Source organism: Hemibagrus wyckioides, linkage group LG01 (assembly GCF_019097595.1).
Source record: "Hemibagrus wyckioides isolate EC202008001 linkage group LG01, SWU_Hwy_1.0, whole genome shotgun sequence".
NCBI classification, from domain to species: Eukaryota; Metazoa; Chordata; class Actinopteri; order Siluriformes; family Bagridae; genus Hemibagrus; species Hemibagrus wyckioides.
Genome location: NC_080710.1, coordinates 13,200,649 through 13,223,279, shown reverse-complemented (window position 1 = coordinate 13,223,279; position 22,631 = coordinate 13,200,649). Strand labels below are relative to the sequence as shown.

At 39.2% G+C, this 22,631-nt stretch overlaps 1 protein-coding gene across 3 annotated transcripts in view; it reads left to right on the top strand.

The window, feature by feature from the left end:
- creb5b (cAMP responsive element binding protein 5b) overlaps positions 1 to 16,737 on the top strand; it is a 51,998-nt gene extending 35,261 nt beyond the window's left edge. For all 3 annotated transcript variants that reach the window (XM_058398687.1, XM_058398706.1, XM_058398697.1), the window contains exons 8-11: positions 9,645 to 9,959; positions 12,457 to 12,684; positions 13,691 to 13,799; positions 13,904 to 16,737. In XM_058398687.1, the coding sequence (XP_058254670.1) occupies positions 9,645 to 9,959; positions 12,457 to 12,684; positions 13,691 to 13,799; positions 13,904 to 14,028 (777 nt within the window). In that variant the 3' untranslated portion in view covers positions 14,029 to 16,737. The remainder of the gene's footprint in view (positions 1 to 9,644; positions 9,960 to 12,456; positions 12,685 to 13,690; positions 13,800 to 13,903) is intronic.
- Positions 16,738 to 22,631: the final 5,894 nt, after the last annotated feature.

The window sequence follows — 22,631 nt, the reverse complement described above, 5'->3', positions numbered from 1 at the left end:
ACATATTTGCACATAGTTTTCGCAATCATCCATCACAGATACTGTGTGTGTATGTGTCTATTGGCACTGTGTGTGTGTGTGTGTGTCTATGTGAGCACTTCAGGCCTGCCTTTTCCTCACAAATCCTTCGTAGTTTGAGTTGCTTGGAAAAATGAAAGCACTTGAGTCTCTGGGGAGAGGGAAGCCCAAACACACTCTTATCAGTGGGAGGAAAAAGGCTGTGTGTGTGTGTGCCAACTGTACAATGTCAGATCAAGTTTCAGCTCTTCTCCCTTTTAAACCTCTTCTGCTCTGCTATGATCGCTGCAGTTAGTCATTAATTAAGATTATCCCCATATGTGTATACAGGGATATATAAGATCTGAGGGATTTGTGAAATTCGGCTTTTAACACTCGGCATTTGAGTGAAGCCTACGGTATACCTCCACTTTGATTTTTATAGCTGCACTTACTCTCTGTTAATCCTCTCCTTTCTGTTTCCAAGTAACGCTGCACTCGAGCTCTGTCGATTTGTGGATTTAAAAGCACGGTCTCTTACGCCTAGTCTTCTGTGAAGTTCCTCCCAAAGCAAAGGCCTTGTTGGAATGCTAGCCTCATTAGTAATGTGAGTGACGCCACGCAGCCTAAGTGTGATTTGTTATCGAGGGGTAATTATCTATTGTTTACATTGTTACTAGGGACAATAAATTTGTCACTAAGAATCAGGCTAGGAGGTGGGCTTTTTTATGTGGTCAACAATGCTATGTGTTCATGCACCATTCCTCCACTGGGTCCAAGAGCTGGCACACGCTGCACTGGGTGACATCATTCTTGGCTGGCTGTAAATGTACTCCTTTTTTACTTGGAGTGGGGGAGAAAAAAAAACCAACCTATCTTAAAGAAACTTTCACTGAGGGATACTGCATTCAAGATGATGTAAAGGATTTATATGAGAATGGCACCTTTGGGATTATTTAAACACGCTAGGGTTGGAATGAAACCTGTGTACTACTGGAAATATTTACAAGTGTTTGTAGTTCATTAAAACACAATGCCAGTGAATTCTGATGTACGTTATGGTTCCTATGGAGTTATCCGTGTCAGGATGTAATGTAACGATTCGTCTGTATATTCCTGGGTTTTTTGAGTGCCAGGGCCTTATTCCTGTATAGCTCCTGAACGTGGAGCTCTCTTGCTGTGTTCAGCGTCTCAGCAGCACCTGTGGCTAGAGGCCAGGCTGTGTGTGAGGCTGTATGTGCCAAGTGAGGGCTGGAATCTAGGTTTTGGGAGCAACATCTGTATGAATGGTGGCATTGTCAGGGAATGATGTCATTAGAAAGTGACGATGAGCTCAGACGCAGCTGAAATGTGCAGATATGATTGACTGAACACATACATTTAACTGTATATAAAGAGAAAACTATATCAGGGATATAAATACTAGGAATACTATAATCCATATATTTATATATAGTGGGAGGATTTACATCTCCCCTAAGGCGTGCGGAGTAATCTGTGTCGTATGTTGTTTCAGAATGAAAATCTGTGAAAATCCCACACAGGATTTACAGCACTTACAGCATTCATAGCTCTTATTCATGATGACAAGACAAGCGAGGGCTCCTACCTTGGATTCCTGGTTTTGCAGCTGGATGTAAGTTTATTTATTGAGTAGACAGAGGATTGAGAGACTACCATGTGTTTGCCTTAGTGTAGCAGCTTGTTGTTTTAGCTGCAATAACACTGTTTTAGCTGCATGGGCATCCACGCTTCACAGCCTGTCAGTGTAGTAAGCTATTGTAGAACCTACGTTGGTAAAGCACGCTCAGTGATGCAGACTCAAACGCAACCAATATGTGCACTTTACATGTTGAAGGTTTTATTGTTCTCACAGTTATTTCACGGATGGTGCTCTTGAGATTGATCAGTAATCACAAAATATAGGTCAGGTGGTTGCCAGTCTGGGGAACACCGTTTCTCCTGGTTTCACCTAATTATCAATCCGTTTATGACCTGATTCCAAGGCCAGATTGCTCACACAGAGTGAAGCCAAACTCACTCACTGCTCAGATCAGTACCAAATGTGACCTCTGCAGTCACCGGCGATCTACACCATTACACTTTTACTCAGTCTTTGATGTAAGGCATTTTTCACTGACCTGTCATAGCAAAGCTGGCAGCTTAAGGTACAATCAGCTTTGTTTTTACAGTAATGCGATCCACATGATAGTCAACTGAGAGTTTCTTTTAAGCCCTAACTTGTAAGTGATATGGATGAACTGTGAAGCCTTGAACTTCTCTAATGTCATGAACTGCACTATCTACAGTGTAACGTGATGGATGTTTGCGTCCATAGTATGAACAGCCCTGATTACAGCTGCTTAGCCACAGTTAGACCAGGAGGTCTGTGTGTTTATGCTTTTGTTAACTGAGCCTGATTAGGCCTCTCCTGCATTACCCAGCCTGCCACCCTGAGGCACATGCAGTTTGAGAGAGAAAATGATTTTGTACAGCTTCCACTGAGAACATTATCCATTCTGCTAATATTGAATAAGAGCACTTTTACTGAAAGCATGCACAGTCTTACAAGTGAAAGCAAACATTCAATATGGTATTGAGTCGAGTTGGATCAGTAAAGTGGACTTCCAATCTGTTTTCCAGTTTGCCTTTTGACATTAATTAGTGTCTACATGGGCAGCTGGTATAAATTGCCTAACAGGCCTAAGCCCCTGTGTCTTTCAAAGATACAAAGGCATCAGTATATGGTTTAATTGTTGGCATCTGACATCCCATTCATATTAGTCTATTTGCTGTTAAGAAATGTCTTAAGGATAATTCTGGGCCACCAATGATGCTTAGAAAAACACGTGTTGTGTTACGAACAAGCAATCCCGAGAGTTCTTTCTCATGCAGAGTGCAGATACATGCCACCTATCAGTGACAGTCATGCCAGGTGATTACACTGGCCGATTAGATTTGATCTCCATTCGAGCTGATGTTTTTCAGCCCATGACACTGACACTGACACATCCGTAACGTCATCAGCTGTGGGCTTAATGCTCAGGAACAAGGTAGTTTATTCTTATGTAAACGATCATTTCATTTCTATCAACACCCAAAATGTCTTTGGTACTAAAACTAAACATAAACTAGTCAATTAAAGTACATATTTAGCAAAAAGTTGATAGAACCGTTCAGTGTCTTTTAGTTTGAATGAAAAGCTTTACTTTTTTTGCATGTTGGATATTAGGAGGAAGTACAGCATGAAGCCAGTAGAGCGTTACATAGAGACAGAGACAAAAAATACCATCAATGAAATAGTATAGTGATAGAGTGATATTAGGCTCCAGTCGAATATCAGATCATTCAGTTCAGTATTTAGTAGTCTGTGGTATATTGTTAATGAACTGTTCATTTTATAGTGTTTCTGTATAAGTGCTCATGTAGGACCAAGCTTTGTCTATCAGGTCCATATGCAACTATAGTGTCATGAAGGAGATGATCCTAGGTCAGCGTGCTCAACCTGAGCCATTTAATTAATCCAGCCTCTGGCCTGGGCTGGCACTAGGGCTGGTGCATTGAAACAAAACAAATCAAATTGGTTCCTATAATTGCACATGGCACACATGTCAGTAAGGCTATAGCAATACCAGATTGTGTGCCTCTCCCTCCATAAAAGCCTTCCCATAAGAAATCAGTTAAGTAGGTTCCAGCTCACAGCTGCTGGCAGAGCTTGGCTAAGTGGGGTGGTGTTTAGTGGGGGAGGTCTCATAAAATGAGCTAATGGGGGTGTGGTGGAGAGTTTGGACATGCGCACTTGGGTTCACCCCAGCTGGGTCTTAGAGGAATGGAAAGAGACTCCCCTTGTGTCTGGCATGGAGGTTTAGGGGTGATGAGGAACCAGATGGGTGTCTAATACCCAAGAGCCCAAAGAGAACAGGAAATGGTGCCAGGAAATTCAGGTCTCAGATTTATGCAATAAGCAGTAATGCGTACATAAAGCCTAGTCTGCTCTCCAAAGGGCTGGAATGATTATATGGCTGTGTTTCAAGCATTAAGATTGTTGACTCTGTATGGTTCAGTGCTTATTAACCATTTTCTAACAGTAAAAGGAGATCGGTTTGAACATAACATGAGCATATATTAGTTTTCAGGATTTTTTTTGATAGAGAATTAGAGAAAAGACGTAGGAGAGATGCATAGAAAGTAACAGGTGTTCACTGATAGCAGCAGGAACAGTGACTCTACACACATATACTCATACATACACACACACTCACACACACACACACAGACAGAGAGAAAAAGAGAGTCTTCACTGCTGTACTTCTACCTAGGGGCTCCCTTTTCCCTCTGACCTCATTCAGTCTGATTTATTCCTGAACCAGTGGGTGGGGTACTATCTCTCTGTTTACACTCTTTTATTGATATGAAGTCATCCCTTCATCCCATGGAACCTGAATCGGTTAGAATGCACCCCAAAGCACTCAGTGCAACATCACTCAAGATCTAGTGTCACAACAGGAGTGACAATAAATACCATTAAAATCTCGTCTTGTACCTGTAAGAGAGACAACCTTGAAAAAAAATGAGGTGTCAGAGGTGAGGGATTATATAGTGGAATTTAGACACTGGTTGTAACTTAAACCTTCAGAAATGCATGTCCTTGGAAGGCTTTGTAAGAAAATCAAGATTTTAAGATGCTATGTCAGCAGCCGGATCCATTTGGTATACCAGTGATATATATAATTTAGAAAATAAATCACAACTTATGCTTTTTATTGCTCTTCTGAAGCCATTTTAGAGTCTTTAGAACTCTGTTATGGTCCGCATTAGGCTGGACACTGGTTTCTTTAACTTTTCGAGATAAAAGGCTGAAAAGACGTAATCCATATACAATCTGGTTATTACCATTGTACCATTAGCCTTGTTTAGTGAGGACAGCACTGGCTTGCTAGCATCTGTTGATTTAGCAAAATATTATCTGAATAAAGCTGAGTAAAGAGAGAGAGAGAGAGAGAGAGAGAGGTGTGAATATTCATTGTCATGATTCCTACTGATCATTACAGACCGATCTGTTACATCTTTAGCACACTTTATTCACTGCAAATGAATTTATAAATAATATAAAGCCTCTGCTAATACTATATAGTTAGTTGACATAAACTTGGCAGACTAACTAGTGTGTCATTGCCAAACTAAGCTAAAGGTTAACAGCTGAAATACAGCATAGTTCAATTATTTCCGAAAGTGTCAGATATGAATTTAATTTAAAAAAAAAAATATGAATTTAATTAAAAAATCTTTTCATTTAATTCTGCCAGCAAATTTAACTTAGAGGGTTTTTTTTTATGAGATAAAAAATAAGTGATGTTTGCAAATCTGAAAATACATCAGTATTATGGTGATATTACAGATTTGCTACTCCGCACCCATGATGACCTATGTGTCAGCTTGCTGAGAATGACTTTGTAAGATGAATCATATATTTTATCGATTAGATAACTGTGAAATGACGGCTAAAGGTTATCAGAAAGGTTTTGCTCTAAACGTGAGAATGAGCAGCATGAAAGTAGGGTCAAAGTCATGAAGGTGTCGAGAAACTAAAAGTAGCCATAAGCAAATCACGTATGTGAATGTAGTAGTAGTAGTCTAAGGTTGAAATTGAAAACGCACTTATACTCCCAAAGCATATTTAAATACAGTAGCTGCGCACTGTCTAAATCCCTGTGAGACTATAAGACATAATCGACACCACAATTTAAGGTGAAGGAGACAGGGATAAGAAGAAAGAAGAGCAGGCAATTCACCCGTGTCCCCACAAGCCTCCACCTGTAGCAGGATAATGAGTGTTTAGCCGTGGCTCTGCCATGACAGGGAGAGACTGGACTGTCATTAGAGGCTCATGCAGCTGCTGCTTCAGGTCTGTGTGAGCAGCACAGTCAGCCTGTACTGTTCTAATGTCTGTTTACACCTCATCATCACGCCTGATGAGGCTTCTGCTCACACTCCAGCTATGCGGAGCTAGGCTCTTGGCTAACGTCATAGAGGGTTTGTATGGACGTAATGTGCACCGGATATATTAGTCGTTGTCCAGGGAAGTTCAGTATTACCAGAGAAACTTGGAAAAGAAACTTCTTCTACATCTTGTGTTGGCCTGAGGTGGTTTTTGGTGAGAAGATTTACCTTTTTTCTGTAGCTTTTTTAAAGATATGTGAGAGAGGTCTTGTGTTGTTTTGTGAATTTAGGAACTAAAGGAACTATGTGTTGTTTGGTTCAGTAAGGGCAACTGCTAGGACAACAGGTTTTAGCTGTTTGGCTGAGAACTTATTTGGGATTAGGTATTTTTAGGTATTTGGGTGAAAATGTGAGACTTTAGCAAAAATGTACAAGTAATTGAAAAGTGTGTTTCAGTGGAGTGTGACATTACTGGATTTATTATGCGATGTATGTATCTGTTCAGAGTGTGCTCTTGCACACTGCATGGCTCTGTCTATTGTGGCATACACACTTATACATCGTGAAGAGCGATGCTCTGGGGGGCCTGCATGGAGCTAGAGTGAATGGTGATTGCATTAGCATACTGATAGTACCCACTTTCCCTTTGCCCCAGAAGTGATGGATAGATAGCTATTCTGTGGAGAAAAAAATAAACTCCACTACTCCCCCTCACTTCCTCCATCTCTTCCTTCGTTTTATTCCGTCGTCCGCTGGCTTACAGCCAAAATGAGAGTAAGTGACTCTTCTGCTGATGCAAGCCTGATGCTTGTCAACCTTACCGGGCCCCAGACAGTGGCATTCCACCGCGTGGGAACTGCAGGAACCCTACAGGGTGGCTGGGGGAGATAGAGATAGGTGCACAGCTGCATTGCTTCGATTGCTATTAGCCTACCACTGATTGATGGGTGGTCCACTCAGTCAGATGTGTTTTAGTGCCCTTTGACCCCAATATGTCTGGCAGGTGGGTGGATGAATGATGGTGTCTTAGTGTTGCTGGTTCTGACATATTCGTCTTGCAGACATCAGGGCTGGATATAGTGGGCTGCATCTAAACATGCATTAAATAATATGATTTACTAATATGAGTTACTTGGCCTGGCTGATGACATTGAATGTCACCTAGTTTTTATTATTAAGGAAAATGCGTATTCATTTAAACCATTCTACTTGTCATTCGTGTATATTCTGCATTCAGTGGAGCTTTATACATTGCTAAAATGAATATTTTCAAGATTCTTTTCTTATTTAAAACAACTGTGCAAATGAAATATCTCCTTTGTTTTGCCCTGTACTAAGAAAATGACCTTACAGAAACTGCAAACATGAGTTCTGTTTATCAAAGCTCAAAATCTTAGACTTGCCAAGAACAAACATCTCCAGGATATTTGACTCAGATGTAAACAAAGCTATGAAACCAGGGACATGACAAACAAAGGGAAGTTAATTCAGTCACTGTTCAATCAAAATCTCATCGTTGTCTCTTTGGTGACCAAATAAACCAGCATACACAAATGTGAGGCTGAATGCATGTCACAGCAACAGAAATAGAACTGAAGTTGAACCGTAATAAAGGCTCTGTAATGTCTGTACAGAGAACGTCTCTCATGTATCTGCAGTATCTGCTTGAGAATGTCATGCTAGTTTTCTTAATGAACTCATTAGTTCAGAGGGTAGAAAGTATCCTGCCATCCTTAGTTGCTAGTGGTATTTTATGTGTCGGTGATGTTGAGAATGAGCTTAAGGAGCAGTTAAAGAATGCAGGAGTTGGTGGACGGTGTGGGTTGCAGTGTTTAGTTAGTGGCCAGTTTAAGGTGTGCAATGTTTGGCAGATGTGATTTGTAAAAGTGTTCTGGTAAGAGCGGTTGTAGATTTATTGTTTTTTTTTTTAATGTGGCTTGTGTTGGTGGTGGTAATGGTTAAAAACCAAGTTTGTTTACAGTATTGGTGAATTCGTCATTAAGATTTGTCCAGAACCTGCTGTAAAACATGGGCTGGTGCAGCTGGCAAAGGTAGGTGTGGAACCAGTGATGTGGCTGGCCATAACAAGATGCAGAGGAATGGAAATAGCTTGGAGGGACTGGGTGGCTCTCTTTGGCCAGTACAGGAACAGTCGAATTTAGTGAATATGATCAAATTGATCTGGGTTTATTTTGGTAAATAGCAACCATGGTTTGTTTAAAAAGCCCTAAAGTGAGTATAAACTTGGATTCATTGCTGTTGATTCATATTTTCGTTAGCGAGGAAATGCTTTTTAAGAAGAGTGCTGTGGTGCTTTATGGGTAAAACTGTGAGCATTGGGTGTCAGCTGAGAAAGTTTGCCCACGCTGTAGTAGTAGTAGTAGTGTGGGGAGTAACAGTGGGAGAGAGTGGGAGTGAGGAAGGTTGTGGTAGGGGGGTGAGAAAAACAGAGAGGATGGGAGGGGGAGAGGTTGGATGAATGATGTCGTGTGCTGATGCTGGCCAGCTGGCCATGATTCTTGGCAAAGAGAAGTGAACCACTGGCTCTGACTGACAGCATCTGGAGTGACAAGAAGTTTCTCTACTACTATCATTATATGATATTATTAGCGTACTCTACAGTCTTTCCCAAATATAAAAGCTGAATTTTTCTCATGTTGCTATTTCTCTTCGATTCCTCTATTGCTTTTGTTTTTCATCTGTCCTTTAAGTCTGTTTCCTTTTAAAATGACTCCACCTGTGCAGCTCAAATGGAAATACTGTATGTGCTGTAGACTCAACACACTCTAAAAATACGCTTACTTTCCAGAGCAAGTCTAAAAAGCTAAACGAATGCGTCCAGACATAAATGCATTTTTTTTAAAGCTTGCCTTCGTTTGCTGTCAGGCAGATCACACTAGTGGCCACATCTTGGCAGCTTATGACCGGGTTTGTGGGTTTGTTAATAGTTTGGGTGGTTAAAGGGCTGCCCAGAAAAACAGCTCAGGGAGAGAGAGCGCAGGCAGGTAAACACACACTAAACACAGGCACTTTGACTGAGTGTTTCAAAGCCAAAAAGTTTTCCGAGTAGGTCTTTGCAAAGCGTTTAAGTCTGCCACACTGCTGTAGCAGAAAAGGCGGCAGAAAAGACTGTTGGTGGAGCACATAGGAGGACATGAAAGATGAGAGTGATGATAGTGTTTCTATGCATCTAAGAAGCAGCGTGTTTATTATTGTATGTGATTATTCACAGATTTGGCAGATGTGCTTTTATACAGCTGTGGGTAAAGCCTTAAGTTAAGTGCACAGGGGCAGCTTGGTGGAATTGGGATTCAAACTTATGACCTTCTGATCAGTATCCCAATGCTTTAAACACTGAGCTACCACTTCCCTTTCTAGTCTAGAATGTGTGTATAAGTGTAAAGGATTCAAATGATGACTTACAGCCATATTTGCTTGTGAGTTTTATGCATATCTAAAAGGAAAGTCAGGTACTGTTTACTCGCTGTTAAAATCCAGTTGTTTTAGTCATAATTCATTAAAAAAGGCCTACACATGTTCACGTGTTACACTTCAGACACAGCCTTTCAATGTTCTGAACAAAGGTGAATCTTTCTTCATTGTTTCTGTGTAAACAGAACCCTGCACATAACCAAATGAATTTATTTTCTAGTTTGCAACACTACTTAAATGCCTGTTTACTTTTTTCTCTTGTTTCTTCTGTAAAGAGACTGAAAGCTGTTCTGGCTCACCATCCAGGGCCTATCTCCAATGGCAACATGAATACGATGGGTCACATGATGGATATGATGTCATCGCGGCAAGAGCAGAGCGGCCATCACCATTTGCATTCTCACCCTCACCAACACATGCAAGCCCCGCCCCATGGTTACCCACACCACGCCCACCACCATAGCCACACCCAGACAGGCCACCACCACCCGCAGAGCCACGGGCACCATAACTCTCACCCTGGCCATCTACACCCTGCACACGGGCACCAGACGTCTCCTCACGCACCAATGCACTCAGCTGCCCCTCAGGTACTTCAACATAATCTCTATCAATAGCAGTAGCCTTAGATAGTGTTTTATTAACATAAAGGTCTCAGACATGGTTTTGTTGGGATTAATTGGGTATTTGTGAGAGTCTAGGTTGAAGTGTACAGGGAGCGGTAGTGAATTTGCAGACTTCTATATAATGCGGCTTATTTATTGTGTTAAAGCACATTTAAACCTGTGATTTGAGCCGCCATGATCTATATCAAACTGAACTAAATTAGCCCTCATATTCTGTTTACTGCTAAGCAATAAATAGCCCGATTTGGGATGGATTAGTTTAATGTGTGGAGTTGGCGTAAGGCAATTGTTACCAGTTTATCTCTGGGGTTTTGAACCTGTCCAAATCTGCCATCTCAGTCATTTTTACAGACTGTGTGTCTAGAAAGATTACACTGTCTTTATTTACTATAAAAAGAATCTGTAGAAATAATCTCAGGTAAAATATTTCCTCTACTATACCGTTGGTAGAGATTCCATTATATATTGTGGGAAAAGACGTTTCATGCTTCTTCTTTGGTATGGAGTCACTAAGAAGCACTATTTTCTATCATCTCCTGCCAAAACCAAACTGAAAATAACTTGTCAGAGCAGCAATGCTTCCTTGTTCTTGGCACACATATAGTCTACATTTGAGACCAAAAATGTAAATACAAACAGGCAAATATAGACATTTAAACTAAATTTTCCATAACTGCACACATTGCATATTACTATATGTTTCTTGTGTTAAGTCAGTTAGAGTGTCTAATTTATTTCCATAAGAGGCAGTAAAAGTAAATAAATAAATTAATTAATTATTAATAATAATAATAATAATAATAACAATAAAACATTTATTTGATTTATTTCTTAGTAAAACTTTTATTTACTATATCAGATTTTTATTTTAAGTCAAAGATTTACATGGTGGCAGTTTTTTTCTGACATGCACCAGACACTTTTTCTAGCAAAATGATGCTAGCAGTCCTATGCTATAATTGTGTACTTCAGATTAAAAGACTCACCCTTTTCTTCTGTGCTTACTACTGATCATTATGGCCAAGCAGTTTCATTTGTTCCATCTGACCGGAGAGGATCTTTATCCTTCTGATCAAATGCAAATTCATCAATCCCTTTTCCTATCATTCTTAGAGTAGGAGCTTCATGCTTGTATGACAGATTTTTCGCCCATAGTGATGTAGGACTCTTTTGGATCTGCATATTTTGGTACCTGATTACTTACCTGGTTACTTAACCAGTTCTGTTGTTGTCTTGGCCTTCAGATGAAAAATTTGAACCAAAATTTATTCATCCCTCCTGTGTAGTCCTAATATGTTTAGATTTGTATACTTATGGCGTCTTGGGAATTGCTCCTTTTTGTACTCAGTTGAATTGAGTTGGGGATCCAACAATTATCACACATATGCAAAAGTGAACCTATGTTGAAGGTAATATAGCAGTTTAATTTTTAATGTGCATGAAATTACATTTAAAAAAAAATTAATGTGCATAAAATTCAAATTTTATTTCATATTTGCAAACACAAGCTTCCTTTTTGTTGAAATATTTACCCTTAGGCCTTGTTACTATTAGGTTGAGCTGAAAGAAGTTAAACTGAAGTTGCATTAACAAATAACTGCTGTTTTTTTTCCATAATGTGAACTTATAGTGTACTCTCACACATCACCCAAGTTTGCAGTATGAGCAGGAATTTATTGTGAATTTTTCAGTCAGCGCTGAATCTAAAACTGCAGGTTTGTGTAGCCCTAATAAAACAGCCAGGAGACAAAAGGGAAAAAAAGTTTCTTCTCTTAAAAAGAAAGAAGATACAGCATAAAATTTTATTATGGGATTACCAATATATTACAAGACAGTTATAAAAGTAAGTATAATGAGAAAAGAAATGAAAGAATTTCAGGTTTGTGACTTCATTGCCCATCTTTTTATGGAATTTTCCAGCCCAGTCTGTCTTTTTGTGTTTCGGAAATTCTGCCTCCAGCATATTATTAAGCCAAACAAGACGGCCTGTATCCACACCATTCATCAAAGCTGTTGCATTTTCCAACACCCTAATGCAACCTGCAGTGATCTGACGGCTGCAAGTACCAGCCACAGCCAAGTCCATGTCAAAGAGCTTTTTTGTGGGCATGCTCAGCTGCTAGCAGACCTGTTTCACTGGACATCTAAAAGTGTTAGTCTGAATGGACCTGGGTGGTGGAAAACTGGACTGTGGCACCATTTTATGAGGGCGGGGTAACCTGTAAATCAGTGTGCTTCTCACATGGCCACAGCCATCATAGGGCTAAAGGGGCACGTGCACAGAACATATGTTGTTTTAAAGGAACCTCCCAAACTGCTGGTAAGATTTTAGACAGGTGATTGGCTGCTTGCCTAGGAGTCTGGCAGAAGAACGTGCATAAGTGATGATGGATGGCTGACATTATGGTATTTGTTTCCCGACAGACAGTCTTAGATTTTTTTTTTATTATTTTTTTTACAGTTATCCCCGGCCGCACAGCAAATGCAGCCCACGCAGACGCTGCAGTCTGGACCACCCAGTGGGGGTCGGCGCAGACGTGTAGTGGACGAGGACCCTGACGAGCGTCGCCGCAAGTTTCTAGAGCGAAACCGGGCGGCCGCTACACGCTGCAGACAGAAGAGGAAAGTTTGGGTGATGTCTCTGGAGAAGAAAGCTGAGGAGCTCACCCAGACCAACATGCAACTTCAGGTATCCTCAGTCCCAGTTCTCCTTCATGCAACCTAGTCTAAAGGAAAACATTTCAGACCTGATGCTGCTAAATGTATTCCACCTCATAAGTCCTCATATTTCACAACATATTAAGTCGGGTACAGTGGCCTATAAACCTGGCTGGAATGACAGCTGATGCTACTGTAGCCAGGGAGGAGATGGAAATTAAATAGGCCTGTGTGTGAAAGAGGAAACTCACAAGCTAAGAAGATGAAACTAAAAGAGGTCCAGTTGCTGCTGAGAGTGGGATTTGTGGAGCAGTAAAACCTCACAAAATAAGTTAGGATGGCATGTTAGCTTCATCTAAACACCACATTTTCTGTTGAATTTTGTAGATACCATCTGGTCTCACCTCCAATCCAAAAACATTCATCAGTTTGGAAACACAATGATTCACACTGCAATCACCTTTATTAAATTAACCTGTGTGTAGGGTTAACACTGTAAGACTTAACATTGTAACTGATTTACATTTTCCTCCCTGCTTACTTGGTTCTCACACCTCTATTCTGATTCTGATTAGCCAACAGACAATAAAAGACATGTTTAAGTAGTTTGTTCTCTTTCATCACTCTGGCATTCTCTAAATAAGTGCATTGCCCGGGCTTGTTTTGGCTTCCAAGCGCCTCATTAAATGCTCAGGATATTCAAATTCTTTATTTAATAAGACAAGCCACGGCCATATGCTCGTTTATAATGAGACTCAGAACCGCAGATAAGCGTGTGTCTGCTGTGAAGTCTGTGAACCGCACACTCAAGTTCATTTTTAAATTTGTTTATGATTATCATGGTTAAGCATTACAACGTAACGGCATTTATATATATATATATATATATATATATATATATATATATATATATATATATATATATATATATTATTGCAGTATGTTGTAACAAAACCATACCTAATGTACCACAAACTGTCTCTCCTGGCAGATAATATGTTAGAAATGCTTTGTAATTTTGTTTGTTGTTGTGGCAGAATGAGGTGAGCATGCTGAAGAATGAGGTAACTCAGCTCAAGCAGCTTCTACTGACACACAAAGACTGTCCCATCACCGCCATGCAGAAGGAGTCACAGGGTTACCTCAGTGAGTGTTATACACATCAGACCAGTGGTGGCATTACTGTACATAAAGCATCATACACACACACACACACACACACACAGCTAACCTACTCCTCTGCTTCACAGGTCCAGAGAGCAGTCCAGCAGGAAGTCCGACCCCTGTGACCCAGCAGCAGGTCATCCAGCACAACACCATCACCACATCTAACACGGCCTCCAATCACTGCACAGACATCAACCCCATCCACTAGAGACTCTCTATGTCTTAGACACTCGTACAGCTGCACCACGAGCTCCGTGAACAAAGGCACACCTCTGCGCCTCTGTGGCAACTCTTTCTTCCATAAGTATTTGGTACATGTAAATCTCATGGTTTCTTTGGTGGGTTTTTGGTTGTTTTGTTTTTTATTTGAAAATAGTTTTAAAAAGAGGCCTATCAAAATGAATCCAGTGCTGAAATTTTTAGCATGACCTGTTCACACAAAGTCAAGGTACAAAATTACATATATGAGGAGAGAGTTTGAGACTTGTGTTTCTGCGTGTTTTACTGATTTACTGACTGTCCCTCAAATACTACTGCCTTCCCACATATGCAACAGTCAATTTGTAGCCTTGGTGTGTCCGTTCTCATTGCTCTGAACTATAATGCCAAAAAAAAATCTGTTTCTTTTGTATCTGTTTGTATTTACAAATGATTTATGGAAATTAATTGTCCTGTCAAACTTCCAGTCTCCTGCAAGGCGATGAACTAAGAAAACCTAATTGATAATCCATTATGTATTGATGACAATAATGATGTTAAATGGAAGCAATATACATCAGTCTGACGAATACTCAACAACTTGGCTGTCATTTTCTTGTCAATTTACCAGATTTAATTCACATCACAGCATCAGTAGTGCAGTAAATTACCTTGCTTGGCTGGTGCTTGGCTGTGCTGCTTTTAGCAGCAGCCAGTAATTATAAAATCAAGTTACATCACTTAGTGTGTTTAAGTTGAGTTTCTGCCTTGTTGAAAATTCGTCAGGTTTCTGGTGAGGCCCACTGTTTGTGTGTATGTGTGCGTGAATCTCAATGGCTGCTCTAGCCATATGCTGAATCTCAGCACGGTGACACTCTCGAGACATCTCTACTTACTAAAACCTCTGGGCCAAATTACAAAGGCCTTCTGTAAAGTAAGAAAATAATGTAATCACCAGTAATCAATGTTTGTTTAAACCTGCATGGCCATCGTCCTGTTGGATGAATATGATGTTGCCTTTTTTTTTTTTTTTTTTTTTTTGAGCATGGCCAGAAGAGTCTGTCTCTTGGTTGCTCCTTAAGTCTATGATTATGCAGTATGTAATATGATCATTCAGTCTAACAGGCTCAACAGATGTTGATTAGATTGTCTGGATTCAGAGACATATCCAGATTGGGTGCGTAAGAAAGCTTTACGAGCAGCTCTTCCTCTCAAGGACCAAGCAAAGGCTCAATAGAGGTCTACAGAATTTCCTATAGCAGATATGTAGGGGTCTGCAGGAGGTCAAATCTGCTGCTGCACTGGAGATCTTCATATTGATAGCAGCTTCTTCTTATTATAAGGACATTCCAATGTGAACCCTATTTTTTGCCCTTTGTATCTTTGTTTGGTTGTTTGTTAAAAAAAAAAAAAAAGATCTCTTTACCTCAGGACTGCATAATCCCAGACACGAAGCTGCCTACTGAGTGGCTGAGCAGGCCTTGAAGCCCTGATGAGGTTATATCAATTAGCTGTCTCCCTTTAACTTCGACTTTTACGTAGCGCTTTCGTTTTGTCTGCCTCTAAGAGAATGTAGCATTTTACTATTTCTAAACAGGTACCAATCTAAACTATGCTTTTCCAACTCTCACATTGTGCCTGAACTATTTTGTGACTTACTCACATGCAAAAGAATGTCAGTCATTATTAATATCAAACATTTTTTTTGTGTGTGTGTGTGTGTTTGTTGAAGATTTTATGCTCTTTTGTAAACGTTCAGACTAATTGCTTGCTTGCATGGAGCTGTTCCTGGGGATTCACTTTGGTGGACACTTGGGTATTTGTCTGGACCTCGGAAGCCTGCGATGAGAGCACCTTGACCTTCTTTGACTTTTCCCAGGCATCCACGGTCAAACCCAACTAAATTGTTACGTTTGCGCCAAAATGTCCCCCCTCAACAGGAGAAAGGGTCCTTCTTCCAGCAGCTGAACTCTCAAGTATTCCACAGCTTGTCAAGGACATTTTAACCTTCTTAATTGGAACATATTGATTTCCTTCACCTTCCCATGCAGCACTGTGTCCGGAGCGGGAGCGTGCTAAACCACCTCCGCATTTAGAGGAGGATCCATGTAGCTGTCTATGCACTTTGACCTCTGCGAATACAGCAGAGTTTGAAATAGCCATATTGAAGACTCAGTGATTCTTCTGTTCCCACACCAGCGAGATGCAGCCCCTGTCATCCCATGGAGACAGAGGCATCGCAGCCTTTTGTATCTCCCAAAAACAAGGAGTCCCTTAATGGGCCATCCTACTGGAATCCAAGGATATGTATATCTTCACTTTCAGACTTTGTGTCTAGATGCTCTTATAGCTTTAAAAAATTTCAGATATCTCTTTAAGATGTCTCTATCTACAAAACGTTGTAGATAACCTTTGTAGGTTTTTTCACACTGTGAAGGTGGCTGGGGTAGTAATGTGAAATAGAACAATAATGTTTTCTATTGAGTCTAGAGACCTCATGCATTGTGTTTGCATTCGGTCAGTTGCAGGAGTTTCCCCAATGAACAATGTAACTGAAGCCAGCACTTGCTACATGTAGCATTGTAAAGAGGCTTTTTCCTTTCTGTTTTTTTTTCCCCCACGATTTGTTTTGTGGTTTGTTACAGCTTAACACGAACCTGATCATAGTACATATGTGTCATCTCAGTGTGCATTTCAGTACTGCACTCTAGTTCCTGCAGAGAAATGTAGTGAGCTGGCAGAAAGGTTGGCCGCCATAGCTGTCTTATTCCAGACTAAAAATAGGCGTGATATTTGTACTGAACTCTCAACATTTGCATCCACGTTCTCCACTCATGAACAATAACATTAACGCATTAAATAAGTCTCTGTGGAGTACCATATGGTTGTCGTTGGATACAATTATCATCCGGTAACATGTCTCAGGCCACGCTGGAGTAGCAAAGTTAAACAACCATCAGACGTCCTGCAGTATTTCATCTCCTCAGCCTTTTCATTTCAAACAATAGCAGATCAGGTTAATGTCCACTAAGGGCAGCATCACCTCTGCTCACCACAGAGGCCCAGAGCAAAACAAATTCAACTGGAATGATTTGTAAAAGGAAAAATAATAGAGAGTAATTTCAACTTGTTGATTTGGACATCGTTCCTTTTTACAACGGGCGAATGGGTTTGTATTTTGTACATGCTTTCTAAGAAAATGGATTGAAAAAAGTGTGTGTTCGAGTCTGCTTGTGTGTGTGAGTGTGTGATATTTTTTGCGAGATGGTGGACATTAAAAAAAAAAAACTATAAATGTATCATTTGAAGCATAAAAATATAAATATTGTATAGATTCTCATTAATCTTGCTCATGTAATGCAACCACCTTTCTTCTCGAAAGGAGTCAATGTTTGGTACATGTTGTAAATAATGTTTGCATAGCACTTCAAGTGTTTGTTCATATGTTTGTTCAAATGTCTGTTCATTTCTGCGCATAAACCTTTTCCTCGTTTATTCCATGTCCTGGATTCGAACATGCCTGCATAACTTTGTACATTTTCTATATGTTTGTGTTTGTTCATTTGTTTGTCTATGCATATGTACAGATGTGAGATCACAGCAGCTATATTACAGTATGGAAATAAAGCACTTGTTCAGTAATAAAGCGTGCCCAGCTTTCTTAAGGGAAGGATAAAATAATAAAAAAATAATAATAAATGGAATTTTCTTGTGCCTATGTTCAGCATTGAATGTCACAAAACCAACCACAATGGCTCATATGAAAGTAGACACAAGAATTTGGAATGTTTCATAAGTATTTCAGTTTATTCTTAGCCTACTAGGGAACATATATTTATAGAAAAGTTTTTAAAAAAATAGTTTCTCTGTCACAAATGTTACATAAATGGTGATATCGATCCCATTTCTGCTCTCTGAGACGACCCAAGTGCTTGTTCATAAGCATCTACAATTTGAAGGGGTTATTTTCAACCACTAAAATTCTAAACTTATCGCAACGGAGAGGAAAAAACATCTCACACTGACAGTTATCATTGACGAATTGTACAGCAGACTTTCGGGAATAATATAATTGATCTGTTTATAATGATAATATACTGGTCCAACAGGTAAGTAGAATGAACCATAACAACTGTTCATAACACCTGGGCAGTGGTGGCTCAAGTGATTATGGTTCTTGATTGGAAGATCGGGATTCACAGCCCCAGCACTGCTAAGCTGGAACTATTGGGCTCCAGGGGTGCTGTATCATAGCTGCCCCTGCGTTCTGACCCCAGTGTTCTCAGCTGGGATATGCAAATAAAAGCATTTCACTGTGCTGTAAAAAAAATGTATGTGTGGCAACAATACAGGCTTCTTCATCTTCATAACATACTGGAATCTTCCAGAATAACAGCAGATGAGACTTTACTTCCTAATTCAATTGATCCATTTCTACTTCATTAGCAGAAGTACCTGCTTATGAATCGGTACTAATATCTAATAATATAATCTATGAAAATATATAATCACAGTTAGATAGTATAAGAATGGATTTGTTTTTAAGAAGAAGTAAAAATCAGAGGAAAAAAGTATGCAGACACTTTTGTTTTTTATGCATTAATATATTACTTCCAGTACATATATCCACTTTGTATTTAGACACAGTTACAATTGTGAACAGACAAGTATGTATATGTTCTCATAAAAAATAAGAAAACTAAGAACACCACAAAGGAGCAAAGTTTGTTGCAAAGCTGATTACAGCTTAAAGATGACTAGAGTAAGAAGTAATTTGCTTTTTTTTTGTGGTTCGGTGTTGGTCCTTTCCTTTTGGCAAATCTTTTTTAATTCTCCAGGGTTATGACGAGTGCTCTGAAGAGCTTGCAATTCCCAAATCCTCCATAAATAAAGTCAGGGCATTTGCTAGGTCATGCAAGTACCTTCACCTTTTATTTGCAAACAGTTGAGTGATTTTGGATGAATGTTTGAAGCTGTTGTCTAGTTGCAACATCCATCTTCTCCCCAGATTCAGTTTCTTGGCTGAGGAGATTAAATTCTTCTCTAATGTATGACATGTAATGCCCCAGTCCTGTTTGAAGAGAAGCAGCCTCATATCATGATGCTCTTGATGCAACTCTTTTTTTTTTTCTCCATACAAGGCAAACTGCATTATTGCCAAAATGACCAAAGTACATTTTTTCCCCCAAAAGAGAATTTGATTTATCTCAAGACCCACATCTCTTTATATTTTGTGTGCTGCATGTGGAGAGTAGTCAGCAGTTAAATAAAATCCCAAACCCAAAAATATTTAGATGACTATTTAGATGATAAATAAAAGACATATAATTTAGCTAGTTTTTTTTTCCAAGGCTATAAAATTGTCATGACCAATATATTCCACCTATTTATGATGCATATAGATGAACCACTAGAACACAAAATAAGCACAATGTTCGTTCAGATGATGTATAAAGGTTTAGAATTTATAGACTTTGTTCAAGATATCTGAACATATGTTAGTAATTTGGGTCGGCATGATTCAGGTTAATTGAGACCGTCTTAAAATATAATAAGTGGATAGAGGAAAAGAGAGAGGATATAAGCAACATACATGATATCCTAAAATACTGGAACATGATGATGAGGTGAATATGGAGATAATTATTTTTTAAACAAATAAAACAAATAATACTTTTTTTTTAAATGTCATTGACAGAGGAGAGGAGAGGAGAGGAGAGGAGAGGAGAGGAGAGGAGAGGAGAGGAGAGGAGAGGAGAGGAGAGGAGAGGACAGGACAGGACAGGACAGGACAGGACAGGAAAGGAAAGGAAAGGAAAGGAAAGGAAAGGAAAGGAAGAAGCCTTACAGTAGAGTAAACAAGACTTTATGGAATCCTAAGGAGTGTGTAAGATGGACATGTCTATGTCGAGGAGCCTGATGGCCTGAGAGAAAAGATCCTGCTGAGGCTCTCAATTTTATTCATCAAACTATGGAAGCTCTTGCCTGATTGCAACAAGGTGGATATACAGTTAAAGGGGTGAGGGGAAGTGTTGGTCTTTGACATATGGTTTAATTAATGGAAATGTGGAAATAAAAAAAAATGACATCTGAACTCATCGCTTTGATTCTTTTATCTTTCTTTCTGTGAGGTCCACCAGGAAATAATATTCTGTAATTGATTTAATATTTTTCTGCACATACTGCATCTTTTTTGTGTTTCTGACTTTTTCCCTCTTTCCTGATTCGTCATGCATTTTTCCTGTATCAGTTGGCTTTGAATGATTTGTGTTGATTATTCTTGGCCTTGTGTTTGCTCTTTGATTCATTCCTTTGTGTTTTGCTACAGTTTTGTACAGTTTTTTCCTATTTTTTCGCCGTTTTCATGAATCTCTGTATTTACACGACTCCTTGTTGTTGTTGTTGTTTTCTTTTTGATTTGCATCGATTCCAAGTCCTAGAAGCCTAATCATAACCTCTGATGCTACAGAACAATAACAGTGCACATGCTTTTCCAGTTGTCTCAACCCTCTGGACTTTGGTACTTGTTTTTCTTTTCTTGTTTTTGTTTGTCCCTAGTTACCCCTGACCAAGTTGGCAAAGCTATACTCTCCCTAATGTATGAAGCTTGAGTTCCCTCTAGTGCATAGGCTAGTCTATTTCTTGTAGACAACCCCCCCCCACAAACACACACACACACACCCAACCCCAAACCCCACCACCCAAATTTCATATAGTGTTATTATGCATTTTGACATGAAGTCAATTCTTCATTAAAACCAAACATATGTATGGCAGGATGTACATGAAAGTTATACAAATTAGTGTGATTATGTAGTCAACCAGTGAATACAACTGTGCTAGACAGGAAGTTGCCATGAATTGCTGGATATAATGACAATCAAGTATTGTGCATGAAACATGGCAAGTCTGTAATAGCGGCATGCACAACCTCAGTCAAAATACAGATACTGTTTGCAAATTTGTGGCTTAAAAAAACAGGAGTCTCAGTTTTTCAGCTGTTCAAAGGACATTCAATAGGAAATGGAGTGGAGTTTCTGGAGTAGGACTGTTCGGAGTGCCTTTTGTAGTCTCCACCTTTGCAGCTTTGGGAGTCTTACCTGTCATGGCAATGACACCTCATGACACATAGGTACATGCAAAATATCCCATCATGTTGTAAGGTTAATCTAAATTTGGAGATTTATGAGTGGAAAAAATGAAAACCATCATATCTAAAAGATGTTGCCTAAAGGAAGTACAGTGGTTATAAGAAATGAAATAATCATTAGAGCACACTCAGCCAAAAGAAAGAAAGAAAGAAAGAAAGAAAGAAAGAAAGAAAGAAAGAAAGAAAGAAAATGAAATGTCAACAGAAAGGTCAACAGAAAGGTCAAAAGGTCGAAAGAAAGGTAAAAAGGCCGAAAGAAAGAAAGAAAGAAAGAAAGAAAGAAAGAAAGAAAGAAAGAAACAAAGGACTCAATCAATCTATCAATCAAACAGTCAGTTTAATTAATTTGCAAGCTGCTGCACTACACTCTGTTCAGATTATTGTAATACACTGCAGCTTTGCATATTTGATTGTGTTTCTATCTATAAACCATGACCCTGCTACGCAAAATACACTTATTTTTCCCAAAATGACAAGTCACACCACTACTAATTAGTTTAGGTCAAGAGTGTCCAATCTTATCTGCAAAGGTTGTGCACTTAACTACTTATTGTGTATGCTTGCCCCCTGTAGGTCAGATACAGAAACAGCTACACTCTAGGCTCTGTTAGCCTGTCTATTATCATCTTCTTCCATCCTATATCTAAACACCAATGGGATTAGTGACCCTGTCGTTTTCCCCTACACATTTAATTCACTTCTTCTCAACCATCACATGTACTTATAGCCTGAAGTTTCCCCAGTTCACCTGTTGTAGCACCATGAAGCAGTGGTTCACAATAGGGTCTGTCTTTTTACCCGTTTTGTTACAACGCCATTAGCAACCGAATATGATCAACTTTAATATATTTTCTTATTGTTTAAGTTCTTGTTTTTATTCTTATCTTGTTATTAGTGAACTGGCTTGATTTAATCCAACCCTCAAAAGCCTAAAAAACAAGTTAGACAATCTGTTAAACACACACACACCCAGGCAGACAGGCCTAATGCATTTTCTCTGCGGAAACTTCAGGAAATAAAAAATAATAATAATCTTTTACACATTTTAATTGATATTTCAATAATTGTATAACATCCTGAAGAGTTTTTTTGACGTTTGATTACATTTAAAGGAGTCTATGGCTACCAATTCATTTGAGTCCTGCCTTTAGGACTTCCAGTTCAATTCAATTTATCTGTATAGTGCTATTAAACAACGGACATTATCTCAAAGAAGCTTTACAGAAGTATAGAAACACAAAAAGAAGAAAAGCATATAAAGTTTAAAATTAAGTTAATATTCATCCAGAACATTTACTTATTATTATTAAATACTTAGTATTTAACTAATGATCAGAGAAAACATTCATCACCTGGAGGATTGGTCCACATGGACAGCCTGTAAAGCTGCTTTGAGACAATGTCCATGTTAAAAGAACTATACTGACAAAGTAAACTGAATAGAAGTCATCTTAAAAATACAG